General features: G+C 37.5%; 1 protein-coding gene across 1 annotated transcript in view; it reads right to left on the bottom strand.

The window, feature by feature from the left end:
- HSD17B4 (hydroxysteroid 17-beta dehydrogenase 4) overlaps positions 1 to 17,112 on the bottom strand; it is a 55,490-nt gene that overhangs the window by 22,511 nt on the left and 15,867 nt on the right. The window contains exons 11-17 of the mRNA XM_042882851.1: positions 16,888 to 17,016; positions 11,049 to 11,155; positions 9,896 to 10,129; positions 9,451 to 9,502; positions 8,890 to 8,961; positions 7,414 to 7,517; positions 4,496 to 4,561 (exon numbers count right to left, since the gene is read on the bottom strand). Of these exons, the coding sequence (XP_042738785.1) occupies positions 4,496 to 4,561; positions 7,414 to 7,517; positions 8,890 to 8,961; positions 9,451 to 9,502; positions 9,896 to 10,129; positions 11,049 to 11,155; positions 16,888 to 17,016 (764 nt within the window). The remainder of the gene's footprint in view (positions 1 to 4,495; positions 4,562 to 7,413; positions 7,518 to 8,889; positions 8,962 to 9,450; positions 9,503 to 9,895; positions 10,130 to 11,048; positions 11,156 to 16,887; positions 17,017 to 17,112) is intronic.

The raw sequence follows: 17,112 nt of genomic DNA on the forward strand, positions 1-17,112 counted from the left end.
AATCTTGTGCCCCCCTTACTGGCAGGACAGCATGAGAAGCACAGAAACAGAAACATCCCTGGCTCTGTGCAGTACTGCTCAGCAGCAACTGAAACATCAGTGCATTATCAACACTGTTGTTCTCCTAAAGCCAAAGTACAGCATCATATCGGACAAGATAAAGAAAATCATCTCTGTCTCAGCTGAAACCAGGACAGAGGGAGACTCATGAGGTCATATTCACAGGTGATGACCACACTACCTGAAATATCACAGGTACTGATACTTTTTCTTCTTTGAGAAGAAAAGCACCTGTATTTTAGAAAAAAAAGAAAAGACTAAAAAGGAGCAATTTATTCACATCTTGTTAGCTAATGTTTGATCTATATGTGGCTTTATGCAGTTTGCGTGTTTTAAATCCAATCAGATTAGTGTAAGTGTGGATTTACTGAATCTTTCTGAAAATTCCTGAATAAATACAAAATCATTATATTTTTCCTAAAGCTGGCTTTTCTATGCTGCTTTGTATCACAGTCTTGAAGACCACCAGACACTGTAAATCACTTCTTTAATCACACTGTGTGGAATTAAAATGCCTCATGCATTTATAAACATCTTTACCTTATATACAGAAAACGATAAGACAGCAGAAAAGGTCAGAATTGTCAGCAGCACAAACCAATTCTGGCTCTCCAGTGTAACATTTGATTAAAAACTGCATCATGAGGCACTGCATTCACAGAGTATTAGGACTACATTCAAAGCAAGCTTTATTTCCTTTCTTTTTAATCTTGCAACACTTAAAACCTTACCAAAATTTTCCAAACAAGATCAACTCATAAATGACAGGATATCAAAATCATATATCATCATGATGATATTGATATTAATATCAATATCATCATCAGTCTCAGTTTCACCAGCTCTAATAATGAATTTCAAAAATCCTTGAAAACAGATCTATCCAAAAGGATGGCCAATTTTTTTTTAGCCCCACATTAGAAGTGTCGTGTGCTTGAGACAGCTAAGTTTCATGAAGAAGTAGCACCAAGAGCACAATTTGTGTGACAATCCATTTGATGCTGTTTTGTAGAGGCATACTGCGGGCACAATTGCCTTTACATACAGTTTTACAACGGGAGATTGAAGACACTTCAAAAATCCATCTACACAGACTTATCTGCCTCTTTGCCTTGCCTGTTTCTCTCAATTTAAGTAACAACAAATACTCAAGATTCAAAATTCAAAATGGGAGAATGCTCCAGTGAAATACAGGATACTGAGACAAGAAAAAGTAATTTTTCAGTGATAAATATTTCTTAAATACTAGACGTTTTACTGAACTTGACATTAACAAAAAGCTCTGCAAACTTCTTGTTCCAATCTTCCATTTTTTTTTGTCAATTAAGTGGGAAGGAACACAGAATAGTAAAACCAAAACTGCTTCTTGAAAAGCTTAATTTTATGGCATCCTGTGTACTTATTGTGACAATGCTGCATATGCTGAATATTCATTTCAATATCTGAAGTTAGGTAACAGTTCTAACTAGCAGTTAGAAAACAGAAGAAACCAATCACCCTGCACAATATCAGAATACTATGGCTTTTTCCCAGAGGAGCAAACAAACAAAAGAAAAACTGAAAGCCCCCAACAAACTCAAGACACAATACTTTTTCCTTCCTCAAAAGTGGCCTGCATCACTTGGACACCGTGAACCTCAAATACACACTACAGCTTATTTTGTATTTGTCATAAAAAAAATGAATTTGTAGAATCATAGAATGGCCCGGGTTGAAAAGGACCACAATGATCACCTAGTTTCAATCCCCCTGCTATGTGCAGGGTTGCCAACCACTAGAAAATTCCAAAGAAATCAACACATTTGGGAAGGTGGTGATAACTCTCCAGAGATACAAGTGTGTAAGACTTAAGTGCATCTAAATTGCACAAGAAATCATTTATCAAAATTTGTAGCATAAGTTTCTGGTTTGAAAGCTGGCAAAAAAAGGAGTAGTTTGGTAATACTGAAGATCTGCAATTGTGTTATACTTTCCCTAATGGTCTGAAATTGTACAAATCATTTCTCATTAAATGGCTAGTAGTTAAGCATTCTCTAGACTTTGTGACCTTCTGTCAAAAGTTCTATTTTTACTCAAAAGATTTATGGCAGTACGCCCAGTAAAACATGTCTATGGTACAGAGAACAAGTTAGAAAATTTCACAGCACAAACATATCTCTGCAACATGGGAAAAACATCACTAGCTTTTTACAGAGAAAAATTTTTATGTACTTCAGCAGGATGCAATTTTTAATACTTAAACAGCCTTAGAAGCTCAGATACTTGATTACTTTTCATCTTCCAGTGGCTCACAGTGCAGTACTTCAGGTCACTCATTAAAAAGCACTGGCTGATGTTTAAATAACTTCTCTGGAACAGGCACAAATTTTAGAAGAGTAAAGTAAAGTAAAAAAACTCTCTTTACTGAGAGTTTTCTGCAGTCTTCTTGTTTCCACAGAGTGCACTGTACAGTGAAGCCAGGGAAATGCCCACACACAGGTAATAGCAAGCAGTTAATTTAAAATTAAACGTAGCTTCTACAACCAGAGTCAATGAATCCAGTGAAAGAAAGGAGTCACTGTAAATATTTTTAAGAGATGCACAGTGCTCCAGCTATCAGGCTGTTTCCTACATGATGAGACTGTGAGAAGTGAAAGAGGGCAAAACTGTGTTTTTCTTAAGTAAACTGCAGTGACACAAAAACAGCCTGTTGAATGTCACAACAATCTCCGGAAACTAATATGGCTCATGTTGACAAACTGTCTCCTCAAACTTAAACTGTTTTGATGGCTGAATGGCAATGGTCATTTTTGTCAACACCTTAGGCATTTAAACACAGAGGAGAAATAAACTCCAGAAACGTTAATGCAATTTGCATGCCAGCTTCTATTTGCAAGGATTTTAGGCAGTTACATGTCATTTCACAGACACAGAAATGTAAAATTTAAGTTGTCAAACACTTAAAAGCCTGTACTTCTCCCCTGTATAGTTCCTGTGATCTGCACATTCTCCATCCTATACACTGGTATCGTCACTTAAACACAGATGCTACTGAATCATTTGACAGATAAGCCTTCTAATGCTGAAAATTCATTGCCTTTGGCTCCTGCAAGATGTAATGTGAGATGAATCATCACTGTCTATTTACCTGTCAGAGCAGATCATGAAACAAAAGCAGCATGATGGCTACTCTGTGCCACCTCCTTTATTGCCAAAAACCTATTTTGCAGTAGCAAAGTTTCGAAATTTCTGCATCATAGGATAACTGCCACACAGCAACAATTGTAGAGAGACTCTGGCTTGAGATTTAGGCTCAGAACCTAACTTAGAAGTGAGGGGTCACAAATATCTTCTGAAAATTGATGAATCTGGAATTAATCCTGAAACTATCACGTAGAGAAGAATTTGAACTAGTTTTCAGCATTGAAACAAAATGCCTTAACTACTCGGCCATTAAAATAGTCTTAGTTTATCTCTAATAAAATGTCAGTTGCTAGACAGCATCAATTCTCAACCTCTGCAGAGCAGAGCATTTTTTCATTTCCCCTTTTTCTCCTGACGTGCTTACGTGCATTTGATGAAGTCTATTCAGAACAGGATGCCCGTGTCCTTTTGACTGACACTGTGTCTTTCGTGATGCAGCAAGTAAATTAGTGACAGAAAAAGGAATGTTGACCTGGTGTCTTCCTTGTTTAAATGAACAGGAGTAACTAGGATTTCAAGTACATAAATCAGCTGGATGAGACTTCAGTTGAATTACTGTGTACATAATCAGAACCAAGCAGGCATCACTGTTACCACAGCTCACTTGATGCCCAATAATTTAACTGAACATCTCCAATAGGTATAGCCTCCAGTCAGGACTGCATTGCTTTTGAAACTAATATTCTCTGTCTTAATGCTGGTACCTTTCCCTTCTTTCTTGTTTTACTCTTGCACTTCTGCACCTTCAGAAAAGGACAGATTTTATTTACTCAGGTTTTGCTTTTGGAAAGAAGATGCCTGTGATTCAGTGTGACTGTGGATGGAAAGAAAAATATCTTAACAGACACTTGTCAGTATTTCAAAGTTTACCTGACAGTAACTACTAAAGAAATTTAGATTTTCAAAACCTCTTATTTTTTAAGTCACTGTATGTTTGCATGCAGCATTTAAGGTAAAGTTTGAACTTCCTTTTTTTTTCTTACAACAAAATACGTAATCACTGTTAATTTCCACTATGTAGAATTTTGTAATAAAAAGCATAATAAAATTGTCACCATTTTGTGACAAGAATGTTTTAGAACATTGAATATACTATTGTAACTTAATGTTGCAAAAATGTTACCTTCAAATTATACATGGAGTACAAGAATATATAAATATCTGAGGTATAACAGAAAACTGGAATAATTAATATCACGCGTAGTTTCAAGTAAAATAGACATTTTTACATCTTGAGCATGCACCACTCTACCTGATCAGATGTTGTGACATCAGAAAGTACAGCATCTGGAGGTCTCTTGGGTGGATTCACTGTTACCTAAAGCAAAAGTTGTCGCATCAATATTTCACCACAAGAAATCTTTTATCAGAATTACAGTTAAAAATGTGCAGACAAAATAGCACTTACAAAGCTGTTAGGGTTTCTCCCAACTTTTCTTCAAAGACAAGTAAGAGAAAAATATTAACATTAAAAAAATAAGTTTTGAAGCTCATCTTTGCAAAGACAGTGAACATAAGGCACCAGATTTGCCTAAGTAACACGAGGCTAATCAATTTGATTACGTTTCTTCCAGACTATCCAAAAAGATCAAATGAGAATTACCTAAAAGCTAGCTGTCTCATGCAACATGAGTATTTTGCAATGTCAATATAAAAGTAAAGCTTTTAAAATTATATCCAAACCTCAACAGGATACAAAAAAATGTATTCCCTTACTTACAAACTATATTGCTTTCGGTCCTTCAGTTGCCTTTTCCTTCTGTCTTACAAATACGTGCTGCATATGAAGCCACACAGCATTCCAAGCAACCTGCAGCCTTTTTTTTTTTTTCCTTCAGTTTTGATGATAGGAACTTTATCAGCATACTGTTGAAGTTGATTCATAAAGTTTGATTCGTAGAGTTACAAAAACTCTCTATGACGGATAAAGGTTTAGGTAAAAAAATTTAAAAAAACAAACCAAACAAAACTCCTAAAAAACATCCTCTACTGTATTACAAATGTACAAAAAAGTAGGTATCATCAATTAGTGAACATGCTGAGCTTACAATAGCCCATGTTGAACTGACTTATTACTGCAGTGCGTCAAGGCTCTAGCTCACAGTAACATTCTGTCAGAGCTGGCACTGCTCTTCAATACAGTATTAAAGGAAAGAGAAGTTGTACATCAGAAACCTGACTAGTCACTGCATGCATTTGGACATGCACACTGTGTGTTCATGTGACATTATTAATCACTTGCTAAATCTCCCCCACAATGCAGGAGCACCGCTCCAGGAGAAGTGAGACAGAAAAATGCTTCCCTGTTCTGCGTTTTCCAAACCTCTTTCATGTAGATGCACGAATTTATGAAGAGCTACACCTAGAGTTTTCTTGCAGAAACTGCAAGTTCAAATCCAACACTCCTCAGAATTTTAGCAAGCCAAGATTTCCACCACAGCCATGTATCCAAGCATTAAAATGTGATCAACTATTAGCACAAAATTAACATATAAAAAAATTACTAAATGAAACATTAACACTCTCAGTGTTTAGAGAAAATTGCTACTAAATATCAATTATTTTTAAATGAAAATGGCCCCCTCAACCATCTCAACCCTCCCAAACAGAAATAAAAATAAGTTCTGAAGTGGAGGAAAAAGAATATATTGCAGTGATAAACTGATGAAACGTGGCATTATGGAATTCCAAATTGACGTTATAAACTTGAGGCAGAAATGAAAGTGTGATCATTACAGGAAAGTTAGTGCAGGATTAAAATCACACACACAAAAAAAGTCTTGTCGTGCATCTACATGGCATAATCCCCACAGCTCAGCATCAGGCCTCCAGGCAAGGTCTCTAAAATCTCAACTTCTTTCTTGTCACTGACCTTGCTGCTCATGCTAAAACATGAACAGCCAAAAATTATGATCTTAAAGTTATGGATGACAGGTAAAGCTCCCAAAATCTACTTTTACAAATAAAAGCCACTTTACTGCTTTTTGTTCAGATCTCAGAGGCTTTTAAAAATTGCTCAGATCAAAAGTAAATTGAGAAGAAAAACTTTCAAGGCGAGCTTTTGTGAAGAAACATATATTTTTTTCTCAGTCTGTTTATTGTGTGTGGTTGACAGTTAGCAAACATGAAGGCTGCTCTGAAAGTAATGCCTCCTATTTTATTATGTGGGCCCATGACATCAGAGGTGTTGGTGGTGGTACTGCAGTAGAAGTTGAACTGATATTCTGTTCCTGTTGTTCCCATGTGCTAGACGGCAACAGAGGGGCAGTTTGATAGAACGGATAGTTGGATCAAATTTAGCTACTTCAGGCTGCAGCCAGCTACACTGCCAACTTCTACAGATTCTCTTCTAAAAGACTTAATATGCATCCACTTTAGGAGCCTCATGTCCATGTTATACATTTCATATTAATTTCAACTTAAAGACATTATTTTCTAACGCCAAGTCCACAAATGACTGCAAGTTATTGCAAATACTCTCAACACTAAATTGTATCCTTATTAATGACACAACAAAATCTTCATGTAATACTTGCCACTAACATATAACATAATTAGATGGCTGGAGAGAAGCAGACAGCTCCTCACAAGTTTAGAGTGGTACATAATATGAAAGTACCAGTTCCAAAACTTCTATTTTTGCTTAGTTACTAAAATAGCAACACAACTTAGTTCTGATTCTAAACATTTTCCATAGAATTTCCATCCTGTATTCAACTAGGATACTTTGTATTTGTAATTTCAAATATTTTATTGTAGGAATATCTAACCAGTACCATGCTAAGATTCACTCTGCTGTCTAATTGCAAGAACATATGCACCAACTGTCCATGTCCCAAACAGTACCTTTTTCACAGGCTCCTACTGCCCTCATTTCATTGGAAAAGTGGTCCAACACCAGAACAGACTTCCCAGAGAGGCAGCCAGTGCCCCATGCTTGCCAGTGTTCAAGAGGCATTTGGATAATGTATTGAATAATATGCTTCAACTTCTGGTTAGCCCTGCAGTAGTCAAGCAGCTGGATGTAATCCCTGAGCTATCTTCCAACTGAGCTACTCTATTTTGTACTACTCAAATGCCAGCATATCCTTCCTAGTTGAAAGAGCAACTATTTTCTTGAGAATGACAGAATTATTATTACTTTTTTAATACGAATGTGCTTTAACTTACCTTGGCCTTTTCTGATGTTCGTTTTCCACCAAATCCTCCAGCTCCAACAAAAAATAAAGAGAACTGGTTATAGCACACCAGATCCTTTCCACAATAGGTATTCACTGAAAAACAAGAAAAGAGAATGGATGTATACTGTACATTTTTTTTCATATAATTAGCATCTATGCGTACAAGAGAATAGTTCAGACAAGTTAAGGAAAAGACAGTGATTACACTTCCATACTGCATTACTGTGAATCACTTCTTGGCTAGTGAAAACTGATCAGCTGTTTTGAAAATTATCTTGAATTTGATCTATATGGAAGAACTAAAATTTAAAAATGAGCTATCAAAAAGCTGATGACATTTAAGGTGTTAAAATGCAGTGCTGCAATTAATATTTATTTCAGCATTTCACACAGCATTAGCAATTCACATAACAGAATAGTCTTGAGCTATAAGATATGAGTTATTAAAAGCTATTAAGAATCCCTAGTATATAAAGCATGCTACCAACTCACACAGTGATGTAATACCAGTCTGCATCGATTGGTGCACTAAAAGAGCTCCTGAGCAAGTTTTACTTTAAGGTCACTCATTCCTGAAGCTAAACACCTCACACTGAATCATTAAAGCTCAGGTTCCTGTTTCCAGTTCGCGCATACTCTGCTCCCTCACACTTTAGACTGAAGTAATGCCCACTTTCATTAATGGAAGGAATTTAAATGCCGCCACCATTCTGCTCACAGAAAGAACTCGAAGCCAGGGTGGATGGGCTCTGGGCTGTTTGATCTGGTGAGTGGCAACCCTGCCTACAGCAGGGGGTTGGAACTGGACACGCTTTAAGGTCCCTTCCTTCCTATATGATTCCAAGATAGGCTGATAAAGGAGCAAAACACAACAAGGAGGAACAGAAGGAAATAAACGCCTTTATAAAATTTTATCAGTAACTGGGAAAATAAGAACTTAAGAGTGATTAGAGATTCATTCACTATTAATCTATTCCTGCAGTCTATTCCCCCAAGGTACCATGGTATATCATACCTAAAGATTTCAAAATTCAGAAAACAACCACTTAGCAACTTCCAGAAATGTTCTGATCCCTTAACTTGGATATAAGAGGAAGGGAAGTTTAGGTGACACATGTGCTGTTGTTAAAGGGCAGCAGAATCTAAAAGGACTGCCTTCACACAGGACTAGCTATTATTAATAAAGAACTTTGTTCAGTTTGCACAGTGCATTATTCCCCTCGCACAGACAGAAAGCAAACCTCTGAAACCTTTTTCCAAAAAACAGCATTCTTAATTTCAGTACCTTAACAATGACATTATCTACAGCTATAAGTAATTAGCTCATTTCTCAGCTCTCATTAACATGTAAGAAGATTAAAATAAGATTTTATTATGCAAAGTCTGGCAGTTACTGTTACAGCTAATTAAATACAGAGCCTGTGAAATTTTACTACACTCCTCAGAAAATTATGAACTTTCTCACCATCTATAAGCAAGACTGCTCCAGAACCTTTGTCCAGTAGATCAGCAATAGTTGAAACTGATGTTAATTCACCTGTACAAGAATAAGAACATATACAAATTTTTGAATCATAAGATTTTGCTTCAAGATTGTTTACATATCACTAGTTAATACCAGATTAAAGAATCACAGAAATTTGAAGAGGATCATATGATTCCATATGAGTAATAGACCTGCACTTATTGCATTTTCTTAATAATTAGCTCATTTCTTTTCAGACTTAATTTAAAAATAAAGAAAAACAAAACAAGCAAACGAACAAAAAACAAACAAGTAAAACCCAGCTTTTAGCATTTCAAACATTAGGCATGAGTTTTCTGTGTGTATCATAAAAACATAACACCAGAGGTCTATAACATAGTTTCTTATTTCCTTCAACAGTGCAACAGTTTGCCTTTCTTCTCCTCCACTTCTTGCAATAAATAAAAATATCGAAACACAGCTTCCCTCTTTCTACTTTTAACATGACTATAAGAAATGTTGGCAGGATGACAAACAAATCAGCAACACAAAAGGACTGACCTGAGGTTGGTAATGGCTTATACAGTTCCAGGTACTGCTCACCATGCAGCATCTATGTAGAGAGAGGCAATGCTACAATAAATATATGGTCTTTACTCCATTGCTCCCTATTCCCTCTAGTCATTAATGGCAAGGAAATCAGTATTTTAGAATGTGATGAATTGTGTGGTGTTTTGTTTTGTGTTTGTTTTTGTTTTCTTTTTTATCTCCAGCTTCACGTCCAACGCAAGTATTTTCAAAATGATATTTAAGCTTTTTTTTTGGTACCATCTCATGAAGACTCAGTTCACATAAGTGCAGTAAATTAGTAATTTTTTATGATGAGCAAACACAAACCACTGAATTTTCCTTTTCTAAAATAGACAGAACTTACTAGTATTACAAATGTACTAATTAAAGTTAATTTATAGTTACAAACAAAGTTAGGTACTTAGCTCTTCTATACCTTTGCAAGATCTATATCTAGTCCTGGAATAGAAGGAACACCATCAAACATTGAAGACTGAGCTGGAATAACTCCAAAGGTAGGTAAACAGCAGAACTCCTCACTTCCTTCAAAGAGAAATTTCAGGTGATCTGGATCCTTAGTTGACATTCCCACACCAAGAGCATATAGAATAGGCTCCAAGTGAGTATATTTATACACCTTAGTAGTCAACTTCTGGCCAACAACGCTCGTCTGAAAATCAATCAGAAATCAGTGTAAAATAAAATTTCATAATACTCAGTAATGCACTTGCATTCTTTCTGTAATTCCCATATCAAGAAAAATCCACATTTGACTGCTTTCTCAAAATTATAGTTCCATGTACAAGTGAAGTATGAGCAACAGATACTGTGACACATCATTATTTTTGCTGCAGTACAAGCAACCCTACAATAACTATCTTATTGCAAGCAGTTTATGCTGTAACCTCAAACGGCTCTGTGCCCAGCAGCGTGCAAGAGCTTTTTCTCAAAAGACAGTCAATGAAATAGTTAGTACTAATAAAATTGAAAAGAGGAAAAATTAGCTATATTTTAACAAGGAGATGAAGTAAAAATGCACTGCTTAGTGCATATCGTCTGCCTCCAGCTTCCTTACAGGGAATGGAGTGGCAGGCACCAATCTGTGCTGTCTGGTGACCGTGACAGGACTTGAGAGAACAGCACAAAGCTGCATGAGGAAATTGCCTGGTTGGATGTTAGGAAAAGCCACTTCACCAGAGGGTGGTGGGCATAGAACAGGCTCCCCAGGGCAGTCAGTGGTCATAGCCCCACGCTGCCAGAGTTTAAGTGTTCAGACAACGCTCACAGACATAGTGTTTTCATTCTGGGTTGTGCCATGTGGGCCAGCAGTTCTACTCAATGATCCTTGCAGGTCTCTTCCAACTGAATATTTGGTGAGTCTTATCTGCACCATACCTAACTAAAAAGGCTTACAGAATTTACAAGCATTTGCATTCTACATTATTCAGTCTATTTAGCCTCCATTTTTCCCATCATCTTCTGTTCTGCAGACAGGAAGCTAGAATAGAAGCTAATCACTAACAGAAGAAGTGTTTATGCCCAAGGTTTTCAGCTAGGTTCAAGCATGTCTGGTAGACAGAGGTACTCACCGTGTCAACTGCTGAAGAGGCCAATGATCTAGAACTTGTGGAATTCATAGATATACTCCCTTGTGACTCTATCTGACTTAATGCATCATGCAATACAGCTATAGATTCTAGAGAAAGGAATTAAAATAAAATAAAAAAAACCAACACATTTGAAATCAGACATAAATGAGATACTCTGATTATACACATAACAAACATGGCAGCAAATAAAATTCAGCTTTTCAATTCATTTTTAAACACAAATACACATCTGCAATTTGACTGCAGTGCTGTTTTCTACAGACATTTATATAACAGTTGATGGTAAATGCTGTCTACACACGTGTAGTGGTTTTAATCTCAGAGAGCAGCTGAGCAACATGCAGCTACTTTGTTCACTTCCTTTCTCAGAAGAAAAGGAGAGCTCATGTACTGAGATAAGGACAGGTTACTAGGTAGAGCAAAGGCTGTTTATGCAAGCAAAGTGAAACAAGAAATTTATTTGTTATCTCCCATCAGCAAGCAGATATACAGCCATTTTCAGAAAAGCAGGGGTCACTGTGTGAAATGGAAAACACTATCACTTCAGACATCAGCCCTGCCCTTCCCACCCACGTTGTTCTCCACCTCCATCTTCTATTACTAAGTATGACAGTTTAGGTCAGCTGTCCTGGTTCCGTCCCTCCCAGTTCTTAATGCACCTGCAGCCCCTAACCTGTAGGGTAGCATGAGAAGCAGAAAAGTCTCTGTGCCAGGACAGAACTAAAAGCTAGAATATTGGTGTGTTATCACCCCGTTTTCATCTCAAACCCAAAGCACAGTGCAATATGAGCCTCCGCAAAAAAAAAAAAATTAACTCTATTTCAGAGAAGACTGGGACAACCTGATCCATCAGGTCTGCTCTGAGTAATCAGCTACAAGACCTGGTGTCTGAAATACCACCAACAGTAAATACTTTGCTTTTAATTCCCTGAACAACAGTACTCAGAAGATATTAGGAGTTATTTTTCAACTGTTTCGAAAGTAAGCACCTGAAAGTTAGTACTGTTTAGAATACTGTTTTGTATTCTAATATTTGCCATAAAGGTAACACATCATTCTGGTGGCTGATTTCTTTCCTAAATGATTACACAAACAAACAAGAAAAAAAAAAACCAAAATAACAAAAAACCCTTCAGACTGAGGCTTGGCTAATGTCAAGATTACAAGAAAGATGATGCATGGAATTCAGCTCTGGTAAAGGCAAAGTATCAAGAACAGCTTGGTCCCTCATAACACAGTATGGCTAAATGACATTTCTCCCACAGTTATTAGACTATGAAGCATATCATTCTGAATGCAATCACACAGCACGTGTGGAACAATCAGGAGATCAGGCCAGCATAGGTTCATGAAAGTCAGGTCCTGCTTGACCAACCCAGCCTCCTTCTATGATGGAGAGACCCGCCTGGTGGATGAGAAAAAGGCTATGGATATAGTTTACTTAGTCTGTAGTAAAGCCTTTGACTGTGTCTCCTGCATATTCTCCTGGAGAAGTCCGTGGCTTGATCAAGCATAGCCTCTGCTGGATAAAAAACTAGGTGGAGGTCTGGGCCCAGGGAGTGGTGGTGAATGGAGGTAAACCCAGCTGGAGACTAGACATAAGTGATGTGCATCAGGAGTCATTATTGGAGCCATCCCTGTTTAGTATCTTATTGATGATCTGGATGAGGGGATTGAGAAATTCACAGATGACACCAAGTTGGGTGGAAGTGCTGATTTGTCTAAGGGTAGGAAAGTCCAACAGAGGGATCTGTACAGGCTGGACTGACAGACTGAGGTCAATGGGTGAAGTTCAACAGGACCACGTGTCAGATCCTGCACTTTGGTCACAGTAACTTGATGTCTGCAGAGTGGCTGGAAAGGTAGATGGAAAAGAAGGACAGAGTGTTATCTGACAGCCAGCTGAACATATGCCAGCTGTTTGCTCAGATAGCCAAGACGACCAATGGCATCTTGGCTTGTATCAGAAATAGTGCAGTCAGCAGGAGCAAGGAGGTAACCATCCCTCTGCACTCAGTGCTGGTGAGTGCACCTTTAGTACTGTGTTCAGTTTTGGGCCCCTTACCACAAGAAAGGCATCCAGGCCCTGAAGCATGTTTGAAGGTAATAAAGCTGGTGAAGGGTTAGGAACACAAGTCTTATGAGAATGGCTGAGGGAGCTGGGATTGTTTAGTTTGGGGAAGAGGAGTCTCAGAGAAGCCCTCATGGCTCTGTGCGACTACCTGAAAGGAGTCTGTAGTAAGGTGGAGGTCAGTCACATTTTCCAGGTATCTAGCGATATAATGAGAGGTAATGGCCTTAAGTTGCATCAGGAGAGATTCGGGTTGGACATTAAGAAAAAAAAATTCTTAGAAAAATTCATAAGGCATCGGAACAGGCTGCCCAATGAATCATTGGAGTCACCGCCCCTGGTTCAGTAAATGTGCTGGTGTGGTACTGAGGGACAGGGTTTAGTGGGTGGTGGTGATGGGTTGACAGTTGGAGTAGATGAACTTAGTGGTCCTATTCAACCTTAACGATTCTACAACATAGAACTTCCCCAGTCAAAAACCTCCCTATATTACTTTTGTCTTCCAGAGACTGCTAGCATGAAATTGAAGTGACTCAACATATTAATTCATTTCAGTCTTCACTGGAATTCTGTTGCTTGGCGTAACAAGCTAGACTAGCACCTACAGCATTAGATTTACAGTGAAATTCTAGCAGTTGATCAGCTATCAGTCCCTTGTGTGAGGCAGTTACACCTTAAAAGCTGTAGCAAATTAAACTTTTGCAGTAAGAAGTACAAAGGTTGTGATTAGGTACATTGTTATGAGCTAACAGCTGGCCAGAAATGGAAGATTACAAATGCACTGATAAGTAAGGTTTTTACACAAGTACAAACTTGACTTTTCAGTCATCTTCAAACTGTCCTGATGAGAATTCATTTTGAGCACTGAAGTAAAAAAGGAATTGCAGATTCTACGTGTTCTAGATTAATTTGCTCTGTACTAGAGAACAGCCTTTTAAATGTGTCAGCTGGTGAGAATACTCAAGTACCTAGACAGCCTATAAGAAATTTAAAAAAAAACATGTAAGTACAAGAGCATACTGAAGACATCCAAGATGCCAGATTTAGCTAAAATGTCTCATCTTTTCACAATGATGGTAAAAACTGAGGCAGTGAGAGAAAAAAAAAATTACTCATAAGAGTGGCAGAGAATACAAAATACAAAATTCATCATTTTCCTAAAAAACGAAACAACTAAAACTACTAATTTGTGCAACACACACTGCACTTACTATATTGTACAGACTGCACAATCTGCAAGACAAATTATTTTTCACCTGTGTCACAGCAGAGTTTAAACTTTGCCTCTTTATTACAGAAAGAAACCGACCAGCACTAGCAGAAAGAGCCAACACACCAATGTGCAACTGTGACCAACTACAGGAGACCACACATTCAGAAGCTTCTGTGTCATATCTAATACAATTTTCTGCTTACACACAGGAGTCCCAGACCCCTAAGAGCCAGCTGCAAATGAGTCTAATCAATAATTTTCTAGCACAAGCTAAGTCAAGCCACATTATTTTGCAGCCTTTGCTGCCTAAGAGCATTACACAGAGCTGGTTACAGTGGATTGTCTGACACAAAGGAAAGTGGAAAGTCACTGTGACTTAGTTCTATGCCCCAACCCCATGGACCAGACTATGCTGTGCTTATTTTCTTGAATGATTGCTGAGTTTGCTCTGAATTGGTAAAAATAAAAGCTATGAGTTTAGTTTAATCGTTAGTGATATAACATCATTCCTACAAATCAGGAAAAAGCTCTGACACGAGACACTGCAGATTCACTGCATTTTCATGTTGGGTTATATATATAGTCATGTTTCAGTATTGGTAAAGAGAATGTGGGAGAATCAGCAAAACTGATTCTTCCATTTCTTTGTCTTCCCAATGGTTAAATTCTCATGCAGCTTGTTAAGAGAAAAAATGAAAAATAAAAATATACCTGTTCTCAGGTTTTCCTGCATTAAAAAGGCACCCTGCAGTGATTATGCAAGTAATCGTATCTTTTACTAGATAACAGGGCAGTACCTGTAACTGAGTGGGAATGCAGAGGAACTGCCAGAGCTTCTCCAGGCACATTAAGGACTAAGCCTGTAAAGCTCAGGAAAGGTCTATAGAGATCAGACACTTGAAGCATCAAAAGCAAGGTGAAACAGGCACAGTCAGTTACTCACACCAACTGTGTCACCTTTAAAGGGTAAGGAGAGGAGTTGGTGCCGAAGACTACGCTGCACAATCAGCAGCTGCTCTACAAAGGTGTGCTTTTCTGAGCTCATTACTGTGATAACTCAGAAACTTCAAAACCTGTTGAATCAGCCATCAACTGTCAAATCAAGTGACAATTAGCCATTTCCTATTCTTTAAAGTAGCACAAACCCTATAAAAATCATGTTCTCTTACACATGATTTTTTTTTTTTTGCTTGATACGCTTTATATACCAAGAGAAAAAGTTAAGCTAAGAAACTGAAAAGGTGCGTTAAAGTAAAAAGAAAAAAAAAAGAAAATAGAATTCAATCTTCTTTCTTAAATTGGTTTTAAGAAAAATGCTTCTCAACTTTTTTCTTTTGAAAATAATAAAATTAATGAAGTACATGGGACAAGTTGGAGAACAGATCAGAGCTTTACAGCTGAAACGACATTTTCATAAGCACCATTCCATAGCAGGAGAGCTAACATTTATAAACCTCACATACACTTGGAAATGGGATATCTGCAGTGGGATAACAGTGAAAGCAGTACAGTGACAGAGAACCACTGTATGACTTACATCCCTCCACCAATACATGCAGGAAAAGGAAAATTCTGTCGTTCTAGTTTTGTTTTAGACAGCTAAAAGCACATCCCTAAAGTTTTGTTAAAACCCCTAGTAGACTTCAAGACCAACAGTTTAAGCATCTACTGAGCTTTCCAGCAATTTAAGTATCTCTGATGTTTAACAGACATTGTACAGAGGATGCCCTTTTCCCTTTTCTCCAAAACATGTGCACAGTGGCATTTCCTAATTTAACAAATACTCAGTTCTTGGCCTAAATAAACACAAGCATAATAATTAAGCAGTCACAATTTAACTCATATTAACAACAGACAAAGGTAGCATCTTGAGAATAAAAAATAAACCATCAAAATTAAATTTACACATACAGATAAGACAATGAAGACACAGTTTGGAATTTGAAAGCAAAGCAAATACGGTAATGAAAATATCAGAGTCATTTTGGCATAAAACAGAGACAGTAGCAGGAAGGAAAATGAGGAAGATAGCAGAAAGGACACAAAGCATTGGAAGACACTGGTAAAGGGGCTGATGCTGTTCAGGAACTGGAGTCAGTGTGATAAGCTTCTTCACTGTTTATACCACTACTTATACCAACCAGACAGCTTTTTGGTATGGAAAAGTCCACCAGATACAAAGATTCCAGAACTGAAAAGAATGCGTGACCTCTCCATTACACTGCTTACCACCTCTATTTGTGTCCAATCAAGTAATACATTATCTCTAATCTGGCTGTAATACATAGAATGGCAGTAACATCACATACATAGAAAACTGTCTTAATTATACAAGTAAGAACACAAAAGCTTCCTTTACAAGATCTTACTACGCTGAAACAGTGAGTGGTTAATATTACACATTTACAGTAGAATGAATCAATTTTGTAGTGTATGTGAAGTCTTAGTAGATGCACGTAAAAAAAGAAGTATTCAGTTCAATGCAGTTAGAGCCTGCTTGCTCTAACTATCAAGATTATCAGAATTCCCTTTACCTTGGATACTTCTTGGTTTGCTGGCGTTATTGAAGTCACAGACCTTCTCCCACTTGTCTCTCACTGACTCAGGAGTCATTGGCTGATCTTTTCCTCTGACAATAGCACCCAAAGATCTCTCCCAGCGCACTAATTAGAACGGTAGTAAAGGGAGACATTGATAAGAGAGTTAAAGCTGGTTGTCATGGTACAAAGCAAAAAGCCATTTATTTCTTCAAAGTACTC

The sequence above is a fragment of the Lagopus leucura genome, unplaced genomic scaffold (assembly GCF_019238085.1).
Source record: "Lagopus leucura isolate 7727_CA_CO unplaced genomic scaffold, USGS_WTPT01 Super-Scaffold_100036, whole genome shotgun sequence".
NCBI lineage: Eukaryota > Metazoa > Chordata > Aves > Galliformes > Phasianidae > Lagopus > Lagopus leucura.